Source organism: Orussus abietinus, unplaced genomic scaffold (genome assembly GCF_000612105.2).
Source record: "Orussus abietinus isolate OABI.00-Male unplaced genomic scaffold, Oabi_2.0 scaffold198, whole genome shotgun sequence".
Lineage (NCBI taxonomy): Eukaryota > Metazoa > Arthropoda > Insecta > Hymenoptera > Orussidae > Orussus > Orussus abietinus.
This window is the reverse complement of record NW_019394343.1, coordinates 9,944-31,668: the sequence shown is the minus strand read 5'-3', so window position 1 is coordinate 31,668 and position 21,725 is coordinate 9,944. Positions and strand designations below refer to the sequence as shown.

General features: G+C 39.6%; 5 protein-coding genes across 18 annotated transcripts in view; 2 read left to right on the top strand and 3 right to left on the bottom strand.

Moving 5' to 3' along the window:
• Positions 1-977, bottom strand: part of LOC105697227 (homeobox protein Nkx-2.4-like) — a gene marked incomplete at its 5' end in the record, with an annotated part of 33,310 nt that extends 32,333 nt beyond the window's left edge. The window contains one exon of the mRNA XM_012420357.2: positions 254-977. Coding sequence (XP_012275780.2) covers positions 254-977 — 724 coding nt within the window. The remainder of the gene's footprint in view (positions 1-253) is intronic.
• A 3,562-nt stretch (positions 978-4,539) lies between these two features.
• Positions 4,540-6,940, top strand: LOC105697357 (receptor-interacting serine/threonine-protein kinase 1). Of its 6 annotated transcripts, none has more exons than XM_012420617.2 (5): positions 4,544-4,629; positions 4,706-4,813; positions 5,162-5,473; positions 5,585-5,898; positions 5,991-6,940. In XM_012420617.2, the coding sequence occupies exons 3-5, from the start codon at positions 5,170-5,172 to the stop codon at positions 6,129-6,131; spliced, it is 759 nt and encodes a 252-aa protein (XP_012276040.1). In that variant the 5' UTR covers positions 4,544-4,629; positions 4,706-4,813; positions 5,162-5,169; the 3' UTR covers positions 6,132-6,940. The 6 variants fall into 6 exon arrangements, with proteins under 6 accessions (XP_012276042.1, XP_012276041.1, XP_012276040.1 ...); XM_023431865.1 differs by having other exon boundaries at positions 4,691-4,813; XM_012420616.2 differs by having other exon boundaries at positions 4,544-4,633.
• On the bottom strand, positions 6,429-8,830 carry LOC105697356 (deoxynucleoside kinase). Of its 3 annotated transcripts, none has more exons than XM_012420611.1 (4): positions 8,726-8,830; positions 8,072-8,268; positions 7,651-7,900; positions 6,429-7,570 (listed from the first exon to the last, which is right to left on the bottom strand). In XM_012420611.1, the coding sequence occupies exons 1-4, from the start codon at positions 8,736-8,738 to the stop codon at positions 7,239-7,241; spliced, it is 792 nt and encodes a 263-aa protein (XP_012276034.1). In that variant the 5' UTR covers positions 8,739-8,830; the 3' UTR covers positions 6,429-7,238. The 3 variants fall into 3 exon arrangements, with proteins under 3 accessions (XP_012276034.1, XP_012276036.1, XP_012276035.1); XM_012420613.2 differs by lacking the exon at positions 8,726-8,830 and adding an exon at positions 8,524-8,674; XM_012420612.1 differs by lacking the exon at positions 8,726-8,830 and adding an exon at positions 8,444-8,534.
• Positions 8,831-10,032: 1,202 nt separating this feature from the next.
• On the top strand, positions 10,033-14,672 carry LOC105697291 (adrenodoxin-like protein, mitochondrial). 4 transcript variants are annotated; one of them, XR_001103813.2, is made up of 5 exons: positions 10,033-10,312; positions 10,437-10,488; positions 10,600-10,847; positions 10,995-11,159; positions 11,360-14,672. XR_001103813.2 is itself a non-coding variant. In XM_012420487.2 (4 exons), the coding sequence occupies exons 1-4, from the start codon at positions 10,207-10,209 to the stop codon at positions 11,096-11,098; spliced, it is 510 nt and encodes a 169-aa protein (XP_012275910.1). In that variant the 5' UTR covers positions 10,033-10,206; the 3' UTR covers positions 11,099-11,349. The 4 variants fall into 4 exon arrangements, 1 of the variants encoding a protein (XP_012275910.1); XR_001103812.2 differs by having other exon boundaries at positions 11,291-14,672; XR_002762141.1 differs by having other exon boundaries at positions 10,995-11,215; positions 11,360-13,511.
• Positions 11,223-20,883, bottom strand: LOC105697290 (sprouty-related, EVH1 domain-containing protein 1). Of its 4 annotated transcripts, none has more exons than XR_001103811.2 (7): positions 20,684-20,883; positions 19,526-19,856; positions 19,273-19,441; positions 18,829-18,890; positions 18,187-18,734; positions 17,340-17,770; positions 11,223-16,732 (listed from the first exon to the last, which is right to left on the bottom strand). XR_001103811.2 is itself a non-coding variant. In XM_012420485.2 (6 exons), exons 1-6 carry the CDS (start codon positions 20,701-20,703, stop codon positions 17,614-17,616), a joined length of 1,287 nt encoding a protein of 428 aa, XP_012275908.1. In that variant the 5' UTR covers positions 20,704-20,883; the 3' UTR covers positions 11,223-17,613. The 4 variants fall into 4 exon arrangements, 2 of the variants coding, with proteins under 2 accessions (XP_012275908.1, XP_012275909.1); XR_001103810.2 differs by having other exon boundaries at positions 17,401-17,770; XM_012420485.2 differs by having other exon boundaries at positions 11,223-17,770.
• Between the last annotated feature and the right edge of the window lie 842 nt (positions 20,884-21,725).

Below are 21,725 nucleotides of genomic sequence, written 5' to 3'. Positions count from 1 at the left end.
AGGGTTAAATCCGACCCGAGGGGCTTCCCTTCCGACGTGAAATTTCCAACGCCCCTAATTCTCCGGAAGCTTCGTAGCCCACCTCCGTCGTCAGAGCCAAACGACAGAATAACCCCTAAGAACAACGATTCCTCCGCAATCGACGAGGAACCCCGTCGATCCCTAACCGCGGGATAATTGCCCCGATAGGATCCGCGACCCTCCGGAGTCGGAGTCCCGAGAAAGGGGATAGCGATCTCAATAATGTACTCACTGGCAAACCTCGGGTCGTTGGTGGTCGGCGGGGCGGGCGCGTACCAGGGATGGTGATGCGACGAGACGGCGTGGGAGCGCATGGGGTCCGAGGCGGAGGCGCCGCCGCCGACCCCGGGCCCGGCATGGTGGTACGGGGAGAGCTCCGCGGCGCAGTACTGGTACTGCGAGGTCAGCTGCATGGTCGCGTAAGGATTGCCCATCGCACTCATTCCACCACCACCACCACCACCACCACCGGCGGCGGCCCCGCCGGCGCCGCCGCCGCCACCGGCGCCGTTCGCCGCGGACCCGGGCCCCGGGGTGCTGCCGCCGGGGGTCGAGCCCCCGTGGAGCGGGGGGCTGCCGCTGCTGGCGCTCGAGCTGCCGGTGTTGCCGCCGACCCGGGCGCCGCAGGCGTTCGCGTACGGCGAGCCCTGGGGGTGCGTGACGACGCCGACGCCGACGGCGGCCGCGGCCGCGGCCAGCTCCAGCTTGCGATAGGACTCCTCGATGGGCGAGAGGATGTCGGTCACGCTGAAGGGGGTCGTGTGAGCCCCGGCGCCGGCCTGCACGTGCGAGACGTGCTGCTTGGGCGAGAGACTCATGGCCAGGTCGACGCCGTTCAGGTCGGGCAGCAGGCCCGCCTGCTCGAGCTGGCTCTGCTGCTGCTGCTGATGCTGCTGGTGCTGGTGGTAGCTCGCGGCCGCGGCGTTGCCGCCGCCCTGGACGCCGCCGCCGCCTCCGCCGCCGCCCCGGCCGCCTCCGCCGGCTCCACCGCCGCCACCGCCACCGCCGCCTCCGCCGCCGCTGCCTCCGCTCATTTCGGCGACCTCGGCCCCGGAGAAATACTTCAGGGTGACGTTGCGCGGAATCGTGGATCGGCACTAACGACTCCGACGGGTCGACATGGTCCCCGAGCTCTCCGTCCGATCCTTGCCGCGCCGAATGCCGGACTTTAGCCGCTGCCTCCAAGGGAGGCTTCCGTCCGCGATTCTCTCGGAGTCCTCCGGCGCCTCGCTAACATGCCGTCGGAACTCCTCGGCGGCGTCCCTCGGGAGATCCTTCGCGCCTCGGTCCGCCGAATCCTCCTGACGGCACCCCCGATGGCAGACGGCGAGGAACGTCCGCGTCCTGGCCGCTTTTGGGCCAGGGGAATTTACCGCAAACTGGCCACTCGTTGCACCTTCGGCACTTTGTTTCTCTCCCTCCTTCTCTGCTTCGACGTCGCTTAGGACCCGACCTGATGGTAGCCGCGACGTTGCTTCTTTACTTCCCGTGAACCGCACTTCGCGTCCTCCGCACCCCGACGCGCCAATCGAGCCACAAAACCAGCGGGAAAATGTCCATCCGCGCCCAGGGTCAGCGGGGAGGACGAGTCCGAGTCGAGCACCGGGGTTGACCGTTCGGGTCCGACCCGGCCACGTGGTCCCCCGTTGCGCCGCGTAATCGGCGGGCCGAGTCGACGACGCGAGTTCCTCGAGTCCCACGCACCACCTCGAAGCCCCGAGGACGCGGCCCTGGCTCCCCCACCACTTCCGGCGGCACTGTAATGGATGCGACGTACCTGGGACACGTCCGTTGGCTTGGCCGTCAGTGGACCGGAAGCGGCGCTCCAGGGCTCGCGTTGCCGGCGCGGCCTCGGGGCGTCTCGTGGTTCCGGGCGCGGGCCCGCTCCCGGCACATTTCGGTCACTGGGGGTCGGCGAGGTTGACTCCGGCTCGGGCGATACGCGTGGCTGAGGAGTGGCCGGCAGCCGGCCGGCGGCCGACTGAAATCACTCGGTTCGTCTTCGAGTCCTTGGACTCTGCCGATAGACGATGGTAGTGTGCACACTCTACTTGGGCTTCGCCGCGTCGAGGATACGCTCTCTCGCTCCCTCTTTCTTTCCCGCCCGCCGTCTCTCTCTCGCTATCCGCGAGAGGAACGGCTCTATGGATGGATGGATGGATGGATGGATGGATGGATGGATGGATGGATGGATAGATGGATGGATGGATGGATGGATGGATAGAAGGATGGATGGATGGATGGGTGGATGGATGGATGCCTGGATGGATGGATGGATGGATGGATGAATGAATGGATGAATGGATGGATGGATGGATGAATGAATAGAGAGGACCGTTGGGTTCCTGGAGAGGTCCTCACGGCCGCTTAGACCCACTCGACCAGCGCCAGCTCGCTCGCTCGCTCGCTCGCCCGGGCGAAGCCCACAGCCTCGCGAACCCGTAGACGACACGACGAGTGGAGTGCCCACTACGGAGAAGTGCCTGCTACCAAGAGTCCTGATGAGATGTCCCCTTTCGCCGTTTGCGTGTGAGAGGAGTCCTTCTCGCGGCAGAAGTGCGCTCGAGCCGTTCCGCGATTGGTCGGCGCCCCGCGACTGGGCGGGTGCCGCGCTTCCGTTGGCTGCCGCGCCGACCCCGCTCGACCCGACGGACCGCGGAAACGCCCGAAGAGCGCCCGCATTGGCCGGCCTGGCCGGCGCGACGCGCGCCGCTGCCAATCGACGCGCGCGCCGCGCCGGACCCCGACCCGGGACCCGCGGCCCTAGGCATGGCCTCTCCACGCGCCGGTACAGTCGCGAGCGAAAGTGGCCGCGCTGCGCCCTCGCGGCCCGCGATCGCCGACCCGGATACGCCGCGGCACGCCGCGCCGGCTACTTTGCCCCGCCACTGACCCGCGACGTCGGTTACTTTCGACTACTTTCGACTACTTTCTCGAAAAACCCTACCTATGCCGTAAAGGTGTCGAATGTCAACGATATTCGTTTAATCCGTATTTTTCCATTTCTTAAATGTAACTTTAGTATTTGAATCGGTAACAGGTTCCATAGTTGAGTAAAAATTGCCGTTATATTCCCGGGAGTTCGGGTGAACGTAAAGGCAGTGTTCGTTCGATGTTCATCTCACTTTTTGTGTGGACTAGGGGGTATACCTGTCGTTAAACAATGAAATATCCTTATTTTTTAATATACAGAGCCTTCGTTGCAGGATATTTGTGAATCGTAGCATTAAGATCTTATTCTATGTATTGTTGAATTTACAAGTGGCCATTCAATAAATGCTTGAATGCTGCTCTCGTGGAGAATTCGGTATTGCTCCCCACTCTACAAAGCTTGGTCGTATTTTTTTCTGTTGTTGGATTTTTCCATTTCATTTGCGATCCAAATTTAATGAAAAGCGGTGCGTTGCAAGACTGGTCATGAAAACCGATATTTAACGAAGACTTTCTGAGAGTTGCAACATGCAATTGTACGAACACTGAATTCCGCACGTAAACATTAAAACTAACAATATTTTTATTTCTCCGATTATTTTTCACATATTTACATGATGTTAAATAAATGACACACAAAAATTATAGCGGACTACGGGTATCGATACGAATAACTAGGCGCCATCTGAAGGAGATTTTTAACAGTAGACTCGACACCTTATCAACCTATGGTACTAGATAATAAATATATGTAATTGAATTTTCAGTAATTCAAATTGCAATGCTACAAAATATCTCTCCTAATAAAATGTCAAAGTAATATAAATTCTGTCAGACTATCGCTCTTTGCTGCTTATATTTTGAATTACTGGTCAGTACCCGCGTTTTAGATGGCGCTACATTACCGGCGGATGTGTGGCTCCATCTCACGGAAATAGAATAAACTGACAGGGAATCATTTGTCGATAATAAAGATAAACTGAATAGCTGACACGATACAAACTCATCTTTGATACAAAGTCACTGGAGTTATAAAATAATGATTGTTATTTTCTTGCGTAAAAGTTGTTCCCTATGACGAGAATTTAACCACATAAGAACAATTGTCGTTCTATAATCATAAGTACATTAATCTTAATCCCTAAAGCTAAAAAGATTTCGATGATTTTCAAAACTCAGTACAATCTTTAGTTCTTTCAGAAAATTCTGTATTGACCGTTTTATCTACTGAGTCTACTATTATTTCAATTTATTACAGTTTTTCAAATTTACTAGAATTAGGTACAACCCTGTATGGAATTGTAGGTTTACAAAATTTTAAACAAAAAAATCGAATTAGAATCACTTAGAAATACTATCACTGTCAATCATAAAGAAATCGATTTTACGCACTGCAAATAAGTGCAGTGTTAGCATTGACGATGCAGAAGTTTGTAAATCAGTCTAACGATAGATTTATATATTTTTCAAAATTGACTTAAAATATGTCGTCTGCTAATTGATCGTTATTTGTTTCGTAACGTGTAATAATTTTCAGCTGAAAGTTCGTTCATCCTAGAAGTTCTTTATCGATCGAGTAGTGCCACGATCATTGACGATCGGTGTAGAATTCTTTGCTTAAAGACAGCTCAACAAGGTATCACATTAAAGCGTACTTCTGGAGAAGAGTGAATAGTTGTATGTATGTATAGTTATATAAAACATGAAACAAAGAGTGGGTCTAAAAATAAGTTTTTAGTGTTTTTTTTTGTAGATTTGCATCATACGAAAAAGCAGACTTAGGAAACTTACATTTTGAAATAGTTTCCTGTAAAAGATAAAAACCAGGTACTGAGGTTCCAAAGAGAAGAATCTGAAATAGGTGATTACTTAAATTTTATTAGAATTATTCCTTGTGTTGAGTTTTACAAAAACATAAATAGTGACGGTTGATTTACATTTGCACAAACTATGTTAATATATGATTATTCTTGTTCTTGTTAATTTAATTAAATCTGTTAGTTAGTCAATATTTATTATACCATAATAAATTATATTCAATATCCCATTTAATGTGTATTTAACAGTCAGTTTATTGTTCTCTTTATTGTCTGCTACATTAAGACAACGTAATATTATGACCCATATATTAAACATCGTTTATTGAAATAACCACTCATCATAGATGTAGGACGTTTTTTCCAGCATTATAATAATTGCACGCTTTCAGAATTTAAAATGCCAATTTTATCGAGTTTATCAAAACGATTACATTTGCTGACAACTGATTCTAAGCCGGATCCTCCAAGGATTCAAAACGCAGCATATACAAATAATTTAGAACCACCTCCTTCTGAAGTTAGAACGAAATCTACATCATCAGTTCCAAAAGGGGGTACAGTTAAGAATGAGAATGTTAACTCCACGTCAGATACTAAAAAAATAAACACCGAATTACCTTCAATTGACAATACTGATAAATTTAAGAAACGAAGAACAGAATTCAAAACTAAAGCTTCTCAAGCCAAGACAGAATCAAAGGGTAAAGTATATTAATGAACAAAATGTTTTTTGTAAAGAAAACATATGTCATTAAAACTTAAATTTTGAAGATTTGGAAGAAATAATTAGTTTTTATTATTGTTTTCCACAGCAAAAGTGATAAATTATAATATTGTAAATTCAAACGGAGTGCAAATTGGCCCCAAAACTAGCTATGTTTGTAACATTAATCAATTTTCTGAACGTACATCATCCAGTGATGTACCACTGAAGCCAAAGGAGAAAAAAATGACAGAAGATGTAAAAGCTTTAAGTATGTGCAAAAAAGAAATCACAATGGATGATATGTTTCTAATCAAAACACATATTGGGCATGGGTGGAGAGATGTTGCTAGAAAACTTGGTTATTCAGAAGGTCAAATGGATCAGTTTAAAGAGAATTATGGAGAATATGGTATAAATCAGGTAATGAATACATTATCATTCATTGTCTTTATATCGAGTAAAGAAAAAATTGTAAACATTTATAGCTAATTACAAAAATATCTTTATTTCAGGTGATTTATCAAATACTCCTTGACTGGAAGCAAGCTAATACAAAAGATGCACAACTTGGAATTTTAGTGTCAGTTATGTGGTCCTGCCAAGAATACGATTGTGTTCAGAGACTAGTTCGGATGCATGGATTATCGTTATAGATTTGCAGGAAATTAATTAAGATGAACCAAGATCAGAGATGAGTATTTTACAGGTTACGAAGAAAATATTCAACATATTTTCCCCACAAAAAGATTATGCCACAAAGTAATATGTCTCGAGTAAACACTTACAATAGTAAAATTGTTAATATATTTTATCTTCCTTCTTTGTGTTTGAACTGTCAGAATCAAGGATTATTTGTAAGATAAAGCATATGTTATATAAAGATACATTTTTTTTAATAAGCTTTGTATCATATACCATTAATATATATGATCAGTGAACGTATCGTATCATAGTTTGTGGTCAGTTTTATTATAACAATACTACACATGAATAATACTTACAAAATCAATTACTTATAACATTTTATAATTGTTGTTTATTAATATCCTTAAAAATACTGTTCTAGACAGAGGTCGAAAGTAACTATCATAGTTCTCAAGTAATAAACAAAAGTGTACTTAAAATGAAATGAGTATACATATTAAAAAAACAGCGGTTATAATATTGATATCAATATAATTGTCCATTCTTTCTTATGTAAACCAAGTAGATCAAGCAGAAAACAAAGAATGTTAAGCATATTTGTTTATGTAAAACGTCCCACTTGTTAAGAGATTTAATATTGAGTTCATTTCCACACATTTAAAGATAAAATTCAAATTGATGTGTAATAAGTATTGCGAAAAAACATGTAATGTTATATTTCCTTACTGAACAAATGATTAGAAAAATAATGTCAATTACATGTTTATAGAAAGAATTCAGTAGTTCTAATTTAAATAAAACAAATTGGATGTTATAACCTATGTTACCAAACTTAGACACAATTATAACCTGTTTTAATTATTTTTGTAATAGAATATTGTATATACATTGATAAATTTTTTCATACTTTACAACTAATACAATGTCACATGTTATAAGAGGAATGTTTTATAAAATTTAATAGAAAACAAGTGTAACTCTTCTGCATTTACCTACATAAATTTGCATGGCAATATCAGATCATGGAAATAATAACTGATTTATTTTGTCAGACAAGTTGTTCTTGGTCGTTTAAAAATATTTTATTATTAAACATTTATGTCAAAATTTGTACCTTATGACGAAGCACCTGCTTTAACTTTTCCCTGCATACCAGGAGATTGAGAGACAATTGATAATCTTTTTATAATTCGGTCATCTATTGGTTCTTGGTTCAAGTAAATACTTTCACGACATAATTCAAATTCGTGAACCATCTCGTTCAAGCTTTTATCACCGTCCAAAATCATTACTGGAGCTGGAAGCTTAAAGAGTGCACCATCTTTCAACCACTCATCATGAATTTGATGAATTTGTCTTAAATATTCTAGAGATACACTAGTTTCTTCTTTACGACCACGAGCCTGCATCCTTTCATATACAACTTCAGGTGTTGTTCTGAGATACACTGGAATTATTTCAATAGAATCGAGTAATCTATTAATATAAAATTATACAACAAAAAGTAACTTAATAAATCCAATTTACCTATTAAATCAGTTTCAATCTTTGTTTCTTTCAAAGAAAAGTCATACCACTCGTTTAATACTTTGGTTTCAACATCCTCTAATACCTTTGTACGTCTCATGTTTTCAATGAAGCAGCAAGCACTATAAACTGATCTTTCCATAACTTTATATGGTCGATGGCATGGTTGTGCATGTAATTGCAACATTGTTAATTGAACATAGGATTGAAATAAAAAGGAATATTTGCCTGGATTCTTATACATTAAGTCCTAGAAAGAATTGTTGTATTATCACCATTATTAAATACTATATATAACTGTAAGTAAATATAAATATTAATAATTCCAAATTACTTTAATGTACAAATTTAATTTCATAATTTTGTAACAATGCGTATTAATAAAACATTATAAATTAAATAGTTTAAAGTAATATATTACCAAGAGGTTTGTTCCACCAACATTCCGCCAGAGTTCAATGGGCTCTTGTAAAACAGTTGTATTATCATACTTTCTAAAATGACTTAGAAATGTGGTTTTTCCACTTCCTATGTTGCCTTCGACACATACAGTAAATGGACGATTGAAAACTTTTACGGGTGATCGGGACATCTTGATTATTTTTAATGTAATTTTATCTGTAATGCAAATAGAAAAGTCATATAGTTAATGTCGTTAAAAACGTTAAAAGAAAAAAAAAGTTAAAAGAGCATTAATGTTGTAGCAAAGATATTCATTGCACATTTAAGTTATAGATAAACCTTTTCACTTCTTTTACTTTATATTCTAGAGATATATAGAGATTTACATTACATTTATATTAACTTGGCTTATAAATTATTTCATATATGACGAAATTAAAACGGAACTAAGCTTAAAAAGAATGCAATCACCTCAGTCTTGACCACCTAATGAGTTCTCCCGCCAAAACTTCACATATATATAGTAAGCTTATCCAATCAATGAATAGATCTGTATGTAGTAGTACATAACCCTGAATACGAAGCTTTTAAAAGTGTCCTGACGATTGTAACACTTATCGTTTTAAAAATTAATACATATTGAATGTATGGTGCATTTACTATTGATACTTACGGCTGACAAACATATTAAACTGTTACTTTCTCCACATTTAAGATTTAATAAACAGAGACTTGATAGGTTATAAAATGATGGAGGCGCATCTAATCAGTGCACATGCTTCTCAAGGGGTTGATTTTGAGAGCATGTGCATGTACATACATTTTAGTCCAATTCGAGAACTCGAGTAAACCGAAGTTTAACTTGTTTTCACTTGGTTTAAACCTGCTGTAAACCAATTAAGCTCCAGTTAACTCGAGATGAAACGTTCGAAATGCTCGCATACAATTTTAATTTTGCATGTAGGGCGTTTATTACGTATTTTTGACGAGCGCGCTCACTTCCCGCACTTTCATCTCATGTGGATTTATTCGCCGAATTACGTATTCGCTATATGAAAGAACGAGATCACTAGCACTTATAGTCTAGTAATATAGTAAATAAAGGTATGTATCTTATAAATCGAAAATTGTTGAGAGGTGTGGGTTACAGAGATGAGTTGGGAGATTGCTCACGGGCAGGGTCGCGCGATCGCANAATAATTATAATTTTATTTGTTGTAATCATTACATATGGTAAGATGGCAATTCCAGTTATATTTTTTCGGCGCCCCCCGGTAATCAGCATCGTGGCTCCCGGACCGGAAGTGCGCTAGAATAGGGGAGATCGGGGCAATTTATCCCGCGGGGTAAATTTACCAATGTTTAATAATTTTTCTATTTTTTATTTTATATCATTCTCGATTTTAGCATACATTCCTAATCGTATCCCACACTTTCGTTGGTACTCGATATCATTTTCTGCTACGTTGTTTATTTGTTTAAAAATAAAACGAAAACTGCAACGATAGGTAAATTTGTTTAATCCCCTTTTTCTTATTTTTTAGTGAACTGTAATACTCTTTGTGATTCTGAAAATATGACATACGGAAATAGCATCCATGAGCTTTGCGTTACCGTGTATATTTTCTTTAAATAAAATAGTTCATCGTTTGACAATCGATCGATATAGTGACGACCGGAGAGGGTTGATATCTCTAGGAAATATATTAAGAGCGATTGTCAATGTAATTGTCCGGCGAAGCCGCTCGACCACGTGCTTGGGAGTACGTGATACGTAATAACGTAACGTAATTGGGAGCAGAGAAGAGAACGATCCCTGACTTGGGCTGCCATTGGGGGGTATCAGGTGGCAAGTGCGCGAGCCGCCTGCATTCTCTCCTGCGGGCAGCACATAACGCGATCGCGCGACCCAGCACGTAAGCAATCTCCCAACTCAACCCTATAAATCATGCTTGAAACCACGTGCAAGCTTGGCAGAATCTGGCAGAATCAGACGCAAGCAGACGTTTCGCCTCTTTGTATTTAGTTAACCTAAGTTGCAGGTTGGTTAATAAGTTTCTATTGTACGCGATTGTGAGTAAAATTGATGGATTTAGCTTTACATCCTACGTACATGTAATTATTATTTTAACCATTCCTAAAAATTAATAAGAGATGACATTTGCACTGAGGCCGTTACTCATTAACTGTATAACGAGACGAAATCATGGTCTACGAAATAATTTAACAAAAACAAGCCTTCAACTGCATACATCCAAAGGTAAATCATTTATTTGTATAAAATGTCACTGGCGGCTAGGTGGCGTTATATGTATAGCGCGAACTTCAACGTGTTTTGAATAGATCTCTATACATGATTTTACCTTTTTTTGCTGATGTTCAAGGACTTCTTCATGGGGAGTATGAATTCCAGGATCCAAAATCAGAAGATGAAGTGTAGGTAAAATGTTCTTAATACTGTCATTAGTAATCTAAATTACATGTTGTACCATAAAGATATTAAATAAACAGAATTTTGATGGGATCATATACAAATAACTGTTCCAGGGTAAATGTAATTTTTATAGACAAAAATGGAAGCAGAATACCTATTAAAGGTAAAGTTGGAGACAATGTATTATATTTAGCACACAGGTATAATATCGAGATGGAAGGAGCGTGTGAAGCTTCCCTTGCTTGTACTACTTGTCATGTCTATGTTCATCATGATTATGTGGATAAATTACCAGTTGCTGAAGAGAAAGAAGAAGATCTTTTGGATCTAGCTCCCTTTTTAAAGGAAAATTCTCGATTAGGTAAAAATATCTGAAAATACTTATGTCCATTATCATTGAAATATGTGAAACTATCTACAAATATTAAAATGCTAGTAATTTCGAGAAGAATTGTATCAGTACATTGTAAAGCAATAACATGATCAAATGATAATTATTTATTTTCAGGATGTCAAATTATATTAACAAAAGAATTAGAAGGTATCGAATTAGAGTTACCAAAAGCTACAAGGAATTTCTACGTTGATGGGCATACACCCAGTGCGCACTAACATCATGCGATGCAAACTTAGATTTTTCACCCTGAGACCAGTGCTATGTAAATAATATTACGTAAGATGCACTGATACTATAGGAATAATTCATTCAAATATTATCAACTTATAAAGGCACGTGTTACGTCATAATACAATATATTTATTTTTCATTCATTGAGATTATAATACATATTTATTTAATTACAGTGATATAAGATTTAAACATTTATGATATAATGAATTGGTGAATTAAAATCTTACTCGTTGATCTCGCAGCATTTACAACATGCATGGAAAACCCTGCAAAATGGATTCAACAACCGAAGTCGTCCCACTTTAGTATGACCACTGACGCGATTAAAATTATTGATAAGAACGACAGGGCACCTCAGTGAACCTCCTTCAATTGAGCATTCTCTCACACTCTTAATACACGTACGCAATTTTGACCTTTCGTTTGTACATGTATATTCATTCTCCTCTCTCTCCCGATAATTATCGTCGCTATCATTGTTACACGTTACTTTATAATAACCTCCATTTTATCATGGATCAATGTAATTATAGACACGATATAATTCTCAACACATTTACATCTTGCATTCAAACTCTATTAACGGCAGCAACTTAATTACAATTTTCTTCGTCTACTGAAATATACACATCCACTCGGCATTGTACCTTTTAAGATGATTACATGCATATCCTCATTTGGTATGAGTCATCGTAACTGACTTATTGGGAAAATAGCTTTTGTACTTATTTCTAACTAAAAGTGTCACAATATTATAGATTATTGTACATACAATGTGTACGTTGGATATATCGATGTAATACTTCAAATTAGTAAAATTGTGGTAATTACACGAACGACTAAATTAAATGATAACCATGGCAGTAAACAACGTCATATTATGTACACTTTGAGAGACGCTCGATCTTCACAATTTTCAACGATTTGTGACTTTGAATCATGTCATAGAGCTTCCTACCAAAAGCGTTTACAAACTTCTCGCGGAATCTTTAATAATTTAAATGTAATACTACAATTAATGGCGCAATGATGAAGCACAATTAAATGACACTGGATGTTTTCAATCGGTTCTAACTTTGATCCAGATTCATCAAATCGTAACAGTAGAATGTTCGAAGCTCTTTGGAGGGTCGCATACTAAACTACAATTGAAACGAACGCTTGAAGGAGTACTGGCATTAGAAGAATAGAATATAACTTAGGATGCCGCATATTGTTTCTTTCCCTACACGTTGTTATTATTTTTATCTGAAACTCGACTTTCCGAAGAGGAAATTCTTCGATCATGTACACGTTAAAACTCTCTCGTGCGCGCGTTTACTTGTACAAGAGCGTACAAAACAATATTATGTCTATGGCTACTCTAAGGAGAAAACAAAAAAAAAACTACAAGTGTACTCCTCTGAGACCTTAGGAACACACCGTCACCTTTTGAATATACAAAACCGTAAAAAAGTCAATACCAACGAATACATTATTATCCGCTTGAAAAAGCACCTTTCTTGTACATTTTACTCTCCCCTTGTATAGATCGTTATCGAGATTATGTATTCGTAATTAAAGAAGCTCGTGCTTTAAGAGACATTATTGAATATATTATTTCCATAATTTACACGAAATCCTTCAATAAGTTTCCATAATTTACACGAAATCCTTCAATAAGTACATGTTGTTTAACTGTCGAGAACAGAATAGATTTCACAGTTCTTAACTTCCTCTCCATTTATCGCGAAAGGAAGAGAAAAGAAATGCATTAAATTGAGATGCATCCGCAACGCTATTTTCAATCATTTTCACATCTTATCCCGATCGATTCCATTCCTCTATTATCATCCATTACGAATCTATCCCGACAAAATTCTCTCCAGCTTGCACCATGTGGGAACTAATTACTAAAGCAACGAAATAATGATCACAGGAACAGCGTAATGCTAGATTTCCTATTTTGACATTAAGTAAAACGCATGAACACTCGTTTCATCACGAGACAAAGAGTAACATTACTTCCGTCTTTGATCCAGCATAATTGCGGATCTAATCAACAAATCAAGTACAGAAATTAAGCGACAAAGGACTATCTTAACTGACAAATAATTATAACGATATTACATCGATTGTTGGGTATTACTGATTACCGCAAATTTAGATACATTAAGATAATGTACAATAAAACGATGCTAATAAGATTCTATTGCAAGAGAACACGATAAGGATAAACGTTTTGTTTGTTTGTTTTTTTTTCTTTCATCATCATTAGACATCTATAAGAAAGAAAGTTACACAGAAGATGCACATGTAACAACGAAGAAAGAATGTAAAATCCCATTGATATAATCGCTTTAACACATATGAGCATAAGCTATTATAACACAAACCAAGAGATTTCATTGAAATTCGTAACATCCACACCTACGTCAAAAAGAATATTTATACTCGTCAATTCAAATGGTACTCCACACGTGAGGACTAAGAAGACATCTATACAAAGGGAATCGAATATGTACCTATTTATGTATAACAATTCGTTTCGCCTCGATTAGGGATCGTAAAAAAATAATTAGTCTCAAGTAAGACACGAAATGCTTTTGGTGTAAATACGAGTAATCGTTTAAATAAAACAAATGCGTTACAGGTTTTTCTGTGAAAGAAGTCAGCACAGATTCGAGGTTGCAGGCTCTAAAAAAATCTAGAAGAAGCTAATCTAAGGACCCGTAGCAGGTACATTTGCAGTCTGTAATTTCATTGAGGATATCGAGCCCTTAGATATGATACCTCCGATACGTGTCCAGCGCAGTGAACAGCAATTCCCCTTATAAAAAGGAAAGATCAATGAAAAAGAGAGAGAGAAAAAAAAAGAAAGATACAGAATTACTCTCAACGAATAATTGCATTATACATACACTTTCCGTCCAATAGTGCGAGTGTCGCAGACTTGCATTAAACGCGAAGAAACAGTAAAAAAGGATTCGATACCAGGGCTCGAAAGAATGCGCGTTCGTAGCTTTTTATTTTCACGAGATTGAGCCTATCACCGTGTTCTTTAAATAATTCCATTTTCCCCGATTTGCATCGATAGGTAAAAAGTCGACTGAATAGGACATACTCGTACAGCACAAAGCCAGAAAGCAGCCATTCAAATAATACATACAAGACATTTTACAAGTACTTACGATGTTACTATTCATTATATAGGAGCACAAGAGGGCTTCGATAGAAAGCCGAACATATTTTCTTTTTTAAATGAAATCGTCAAGGAGATATCCAGAAATTAATAAATTAAAATACGCATTCCTTCTTGGGGAAGGAAAAATAAAAAAATTCAGTAGAGGGAATGTACATAATCAAGGGAACTAGTACATTACAGGTTCTGTTTGAAATAAAAGTGAAATGGAATGAAAGAAATTAACACGAAGTACACAAGATTACGAGTAAGTTTCAAACAGTCGGTAGAAATGTGGATAAAGCTGAGATTTTGTCAAAAGCTGAAAAAGTGCCGTTCCAGGTAATGATGCTAAGGGAACATTTACATTTGAAATACTTGGTTATTCTTTTTAATGCGTTACATGAGACTGAGTAGGTATCAAAAATGGGGAGAAAAGTATGTTGCGTATCACTTGAATAGCTCTAATGACAGTGGTGCTTACATTCTTGAACATTTTGTGCTGTACGAGGAGAGCTAAAACGTACTCTCAAAAGTAAGTGAGCTAATAAGAACCACGTTACTTACGCTCATCAAGAACTAGTCGCGTTTCCCTTATCTGTAGAAAAACTTACGGTATTTTACATGTTTAACACGTTCACTGCCACGGCAGGCACCGGCGACTGACAATCGTGTAACAGTTTCCTCGCCAGTTGTTCTGGTGGCGAACGTGGTAATTTACGGTGTACATTACTTTAAACAATTGCTAACTACGTCATATCCAATAGCTGCGGATGTGGCAGATGTGGATGGTTTTTTTTACTTATTATATCATTTTTATTTGTATTACGCGTGTACCAACTTCGGGATACGTCATTCGAATATTAAAGCAGGCTCTCTGGGTTCTTTGGAGTGCGTTGAAAATCACGAAGCCGGAAGAACTGTCCTTTTTCCATTTTTTCTCTTTACAGCAATTAATAAGTGTCGCCTATAGAAAATTCTCATATTGGCTAAAACGGGCCTGACACTTATGATTTTAATAACAGTACGGGGCCTTTAGGTGATTTATAAGCCTTAATAATATTAACGGAAAAATCATTATCAAAATCCGACGATCGATTAAATTAATCATATCGGTATGAAACACTAGTAAGACATAGAAGTAGTCGGCATAATTAAGAAAGGAGTAGTCCCATGGATAATGTAACAATCATAAATAAAAAGCTATTGAAATTTCATTACACGAATATTATGGTCGCAGAAAGAAAAACACGCAATATCAGAATCAACGTGTATAACACGGTAAAATCTTAAAAATGCCGTAGGATCGATAAGAGCAAAAACATCTGAATTCTACGATGGGAACAGCAATCCAACGTGAAAATTGTGCATTCAAAGTTGGCTGGATTAGATTCTTCGGAAAGAACATTTAAAAATAATTAGAGAAAAAATGGAAACTGTTTTTAATACTGTTGTATTCGTCAGAATCGAGATCTAGAGAGATGATGTCGTGTCTCTTGATCGGTATGTTGCCAACACGAAACGTGGAGCCAGTCCAGGCTCAATATTTCTGAATATCAGTGCATTCTACTTTCCACAGTTCGAATAAGTCTTATGTTAATATAACAACGTAACATATTTGAAAAAGGAACTTTCGATAAAGTCAAAAATCATTGACTGGCATAATACATAATCAAGGTAGCAACAAGACAGGCTGTTGTTTAGTTTTAAATTTCCATCGGTGCTTTTGCGCTTTCATTACCAAGTACCGTTTACTTATACCGAAAAAGTAATTAACCACTTGTTTCTGAGTAGCTACTGTTGTACGAAAAGCAATCATATGGGATTTTCCTCGTGCATTTCTTTGCAAATTTGAAAATGAGCAACAAATAGCAATAATGTACTTCTCATTCTGCCATTCCTAGATTTCAACGGTATTAGACTATATTTTCCATGATGAGCTAAGTATTGATGTCACCTATGGACCATCCAGTAAAGATGGTTCAAACGAAACAGCTTATTTATTACATTATGTTCTATCTCGCTCAAATTGAAGGCATTGTCACGTTAAGAAGTAATTTCTCCGGGTTTAAGTAAAACGTAAGGTAAACTTCGTGTGCTTAGAAAATATTACCGGCCACCACGCGAGTGGATTAGCCCGTTTTAAGCAGTGTCCATTTGTGCCCATGGTAAAAGTCCGTGTGTTCATACTAAGCCTCACATCATATCGAATTCAAAAACCGCACGTAATAAAAAGTGTAAGGAATAAGAGACGAAATATAAACGTTAGAATACCAAGCAGTGTATACTTGCAGGTAAAAAATATTGATGATTTCTTGGAATAACAGTGTCGAAAAGTTAAAGGCATTTAGCAGACGTATAACGTAGCCATTATTATCATCTCGAAGGCGTCATCATTGAAGTCTGCAATTACAGATATTTGAACCAGGTCTCACATGTATGCTTAAGAAGAGCCCTACAAAGAAAATATAGAATTACACAAAATTATAACGCAGAAATATTTACATCGTGTGAGTCTAATTACAGATCACTTCTAAAATATTGTCTTTAAGACATTTCAAAGAGATGGGTATTATAATCGGTAGTAACTTATCTTACACTTCTTACAAAAACCGAAAATACAAACTCTATTTTAATAGCATGTTAAGAGATTAAAAAAAAGGTCTAATCCACAACAATAGAAAACGTTAGAATCAGCATACAAACATCAGTGATACAATAAATGAGAGAACTCCTCGCGACACCGTCCCTTTTTCCCGGATATTTTGTTGCAAACTGGAATATGAAAACGAGCCGGTTCAATTGTCTGTAACACATGCTTTCAGACACTTCTAGATGCTCGACGTTCACGTCAGTTAAAAACCTTTTCGCAGATCCTTATTCCTTATGACGTTCATTGTGCGGTGGACCAAAAAGCACGCGGTACCCCATTACAGGATAATGGTACGATCAGTGTCCGCGAGCTATCGGTTTTTGCACATTGTGCCAGTACTAAATAACTGCTCAGTTACCGGGCGGCCCGATAAACGTCTGACCATATATAGATAATACGATCTACTAACAAAATATACACAGTTGGCGAGCGTACACGTGTCAAGATTAAATGCGATAGGTTGTGCTCACGTCGTTTCTTCTTTTAATGGTGCATATGCTGACTCAGAGGTGACGCTGATGAATAAGCGCGTGTACCGGAAGCTGCCTACCCCTTTGATATCTCTGACACCGGCCCATATTCAAGTCGTGACATTCGTAAACATTGGCCACTACGTTCCGCGACGACGTCAAATGTTCCAGCTCGACTGAGAATGGAGCAGAGATATCAAAGGGCTCCTCCAGTTATTCCATGGGATAGTGACGACCACCGCACATCCCGCAGGTCATTCCGCACCAGTGGATGGCTCTTAGCGGTGGATAAAACAATAAGCAAGGAACGATCATCGACAGCAGTGCCAGTCCGAACCATTGCCGAGCACAACCTTCTTCCATCCTACAACTAGACAGACAATCCATGTTATAATATGAAAAATGTAAAATCTCGACCAGTACTTATACATAAAGTTTACTCAACAGAAACGAGCCGCAACCTATATAGGCTTTAATAAGACTTATGCGGGAATCACGTGAAAGTGAAATTAAAATAATTGTAAATTTAAATTGCACAAAGTAATTGTATTGCAAAATCTGGTCACAAAGTAGTAACCTAACAGGGGATAAAAGGTTCTGAAATAAAAAGCTTTACCGTTATGTATTGCTGAACGTGTTTTAAGGAAGTTATTATTTTAAACAATCCGAAAGTAAACAGATGTCCACAGCAGACACTCACCGAATCTGCCGTATATGTCTAGTCAAATCGTTACTGTTTGTCAGAGTAGTAGGGTAGAATTGATTGATTTTAAAGTCAATACATACCTGCACGGGTTTTGCGTGAAGTCACCCTCGGCGTCGCTCATGCAGTGATAAAGCATGCACTGAGCACAAGAGAGGCAAGACACTGTATCGATTCCTCGCCTTATCGGATCAGGGGCATATTCACAGGACCCCTTTGAATTGTGTTGCTCGGAATACAGTTCCTGGCAATGTTTACAACGCAAACGGATGTTGCGTTTGACTGGACTCTTGGTAGGTTGCGATACTATTATATCTGGCTTCTTCAGAGACCCTCCAGAATTGCGCCTATCTAATCTGTCTCCCTTATGATCCTCGATGACTGGGTATAAATATTCATGATTAAGTGTCGTGAGCTGCACGTAAGGATAATTGTCCGATCCAACATCCCCGGACGATTCGAGTGGATGTTGCGATGGAGGTACTTTGACGGACGACCCGTCAATATAATGGATAGGTCTGTGCGGATCCGGAAGATCTGGGCACTGGGAATGATAACTGGGCATGCGACCTATCCCGCTTCGCGTTTCCGACTGATGTACATCGAGGGGTTCTACTGGTAAGTTTAGTGTCTGCAATAAATAACAGGGTAAAATTTAAACAGAATATTAATTCAGAACAGGTGATCGATGCGAGTAAAAATCATGTTGGCTGTATGTTACATACCATAAATACGTCATCATCACCAACATCTGTGGAATCACCAAATTGAGTTGAATCGGCAAGACCTGAAAATAAATTCAACATTAGTCCTAGTGATATTTATATGATGAAACTAATTAGTACCAGAGGATATAAAGTTAATGATAAAATTGAATTTTTCTTGTACTTACCATATTCGTATTCCATAAAAAAGCAGCAAGTGAATTATTGGAGCAGGTTAATACTTTCATAAGTGTACAAATTATAAAATAAATAGTTAAAACACATAATATACTATCCACATTTCTCTTATAATCGTACAGTTAGTAATAGCGATAAGATTATAAAAATTGAAACTACTTTTCAGGTGGTATTGTCACATTCATGCACTAGATAAATGTTAGATGGATAGGTTAGTTAATACATATTCCTAAAGATCCTGAACAACTATTAAGCAGTAGTTCTAACCTTCCAACAGTTCTTCGACTGCTGTACGAACGCCCTTATCGAAGGCTCTTGCATCAGCAGCCGTTTGAAATGTTAGTCCAAATTTCTTATCTCCTGTACGCCAGTGATGAAACGTGGGCATGACCTTATTATATTCAAAATCCTTTTTTATTGTACAGCTAAGAACAACCTGCAATTTATAAGGTTTTAGAATCACATGCCTCTAAGGTGGTAACTATGGTAATGCAATAGCTAGTAATGGAAAAATGATTACCGATTGATCGGTTATGCGTTTGCCATAAATGAGGTACTCATGTCTTCTTTTAGTAGCGCACGGTGGTGACGTGCTTGAAGATCCATGGCTTTGAGTATTGACAGTTGTACTTGTGGTGGAATGCACAGAGTTGGTGGTTGAGGACGTCAACGTGACCGTCGCCGAAGGGATAGTGGTACTATTAGTACTAGTAGGTTGTTGTCCTCCCACGAAGGTTGGTCTTCGCCTCACAGAGACATTTGCCAAGCCTCCTCCGCTTAAAGGTACCCAACCTCCGGAACTATCGTCCCGTGTCATTACCTGTGCCCGTACCCGTACTAAGTAGTTACCACTGTTGAGGAAAATGATATAATTTAATGCGTTATTACAGTTTGAAATGTACATGAATAATATATCAAATTGCTAACTAGTTCATGTTGACAAAAATGACCTACATTATAAGATATAAGTGCTGTAATAGTTAAACAATTTAACTTCTAAAATATTTCATACATATTCAAGCATAAAGTACTAAAAATTGGGGTAGTTGCAGTTTCATATCTTTGAAATAAACGATTTTTTTACTAAATAAAACACAAATCAACAGAAGATGCAACCGAGGTAACAAAATTAATCTTTCGGAATCTTTATTCAATAAGTATACCGATGGTCAAGTATAATCAGTAATTAACCGAACCAATGTTCACAGTTTGCTAGTATTCCATGTCAAGTTGACATGTGGATATCGTTGCCATTATAAACAGCAGAAAAGAAAAGGTCTCGACTCAATGTGCCAGTACGATTCGCCACAGACCTCATGGATTAAATCACTGGGAAACATTGGCACTTCGAAAAGCACAATCATCTCAGCAATGCTGATCTGTGCAAGCAGTAAAGAGAAATCCTTTACTCCAGAAGTACGAGGACAAACACTGATGGTTCTAAGACGACCAATGAAAAGTTGTCAACCGCACAACGAGAAGGTGCACGTGTCGTTGATACAGGAGCGTGACAGTTGCTTAGTGGTCGAGAAAAACGGACACAAGGCTCAATGAGAACAACGTGCCTCGGAAGTCGGCTCGATCGAGGGCGAGTACTTTAGATTTTGGAGGTGTACATCATCCCCCTCCCCTCGAAAGCCGTGCGGCTGGAAAACATCTCGTAGCCACGTTTACTTACTCGTCCGACGCCTCTGTCATGATTCGAGCTACCGAAGTCTTCACTCGATGCCCACTTTTTCCCACGCTTCACCATTTTCGTCGCATTGAAAAGACATTCGGCCGCGTTTTTGACGTGAATTTTTTTAGGCTAGCGCCAACCACAGGAAGCGCCCCGAACCTCCACCCTCCACGGACTTCGTGGTCCATCCTCACTAGGGATGTTCGATTCCGATTCGATTCTTTAAAAAATCGATTCTTTTGGTGAAAGAATCGATTTTAAAAATCGATTCTTTACTATTCGATTTTCTTAATAATCGATTATTTAAACTCAGAATCGAGAAACCGATTCTTTTTGACTAAAACGGTAGAGGGGAAAAATTCGCTTCGCTCATTGGTTGCTGCTTATCGCCACAAGATTAGCTACTGAAAATCAGCGTCATGACGCACTTCCGTCGTAACTAACTACCTGACTTTCAACAGCCAATCAGAACCTCTCATTTGCTCCGTCGACCATCTCGGCCGGAAATATCGGCCAAAGGGAAAGTTGGAGAAGCGTCTCTGCGTCTCTGTAGAGATGAGTCTCTACGAATACGTAATTCGGCGAATAAACCCACGTGAGATGAAACTATGAGAAACGAGCGCTATTGTCAAAAATACGTAATAAACGCATGGTTTTCTCGCGGACCTACTGCCCTCTCCGGCGGCGCGGCGTACTAGCGGCGGGAGCAACGCGGAATTTGAATCGCCCTAGAAGTAGAATGGATTTCCTAAAGAAAAAAAATGTTTATAAACAAAAACGATTAATGAAAATTATTTATATATTATTGTGAAGTGTCCCTGGCCCACTTAACGTTTTTTTTTCATTCATAGCGGCATTTTCATTCATTGTCTTTTCTTTATAAACATTTATTTTTTTTAGGAAATCCATTCTGTCCCTTGGGCGATTCAAATTCCGCGCTGCTCTCGTCGCTAGTACGCCTGCGGCCGGAGAGGGCAGTAGGTCCGCGAGGTACCATCGATGAATGGCAGTGACATAATATGTATAATATGTACATACATGC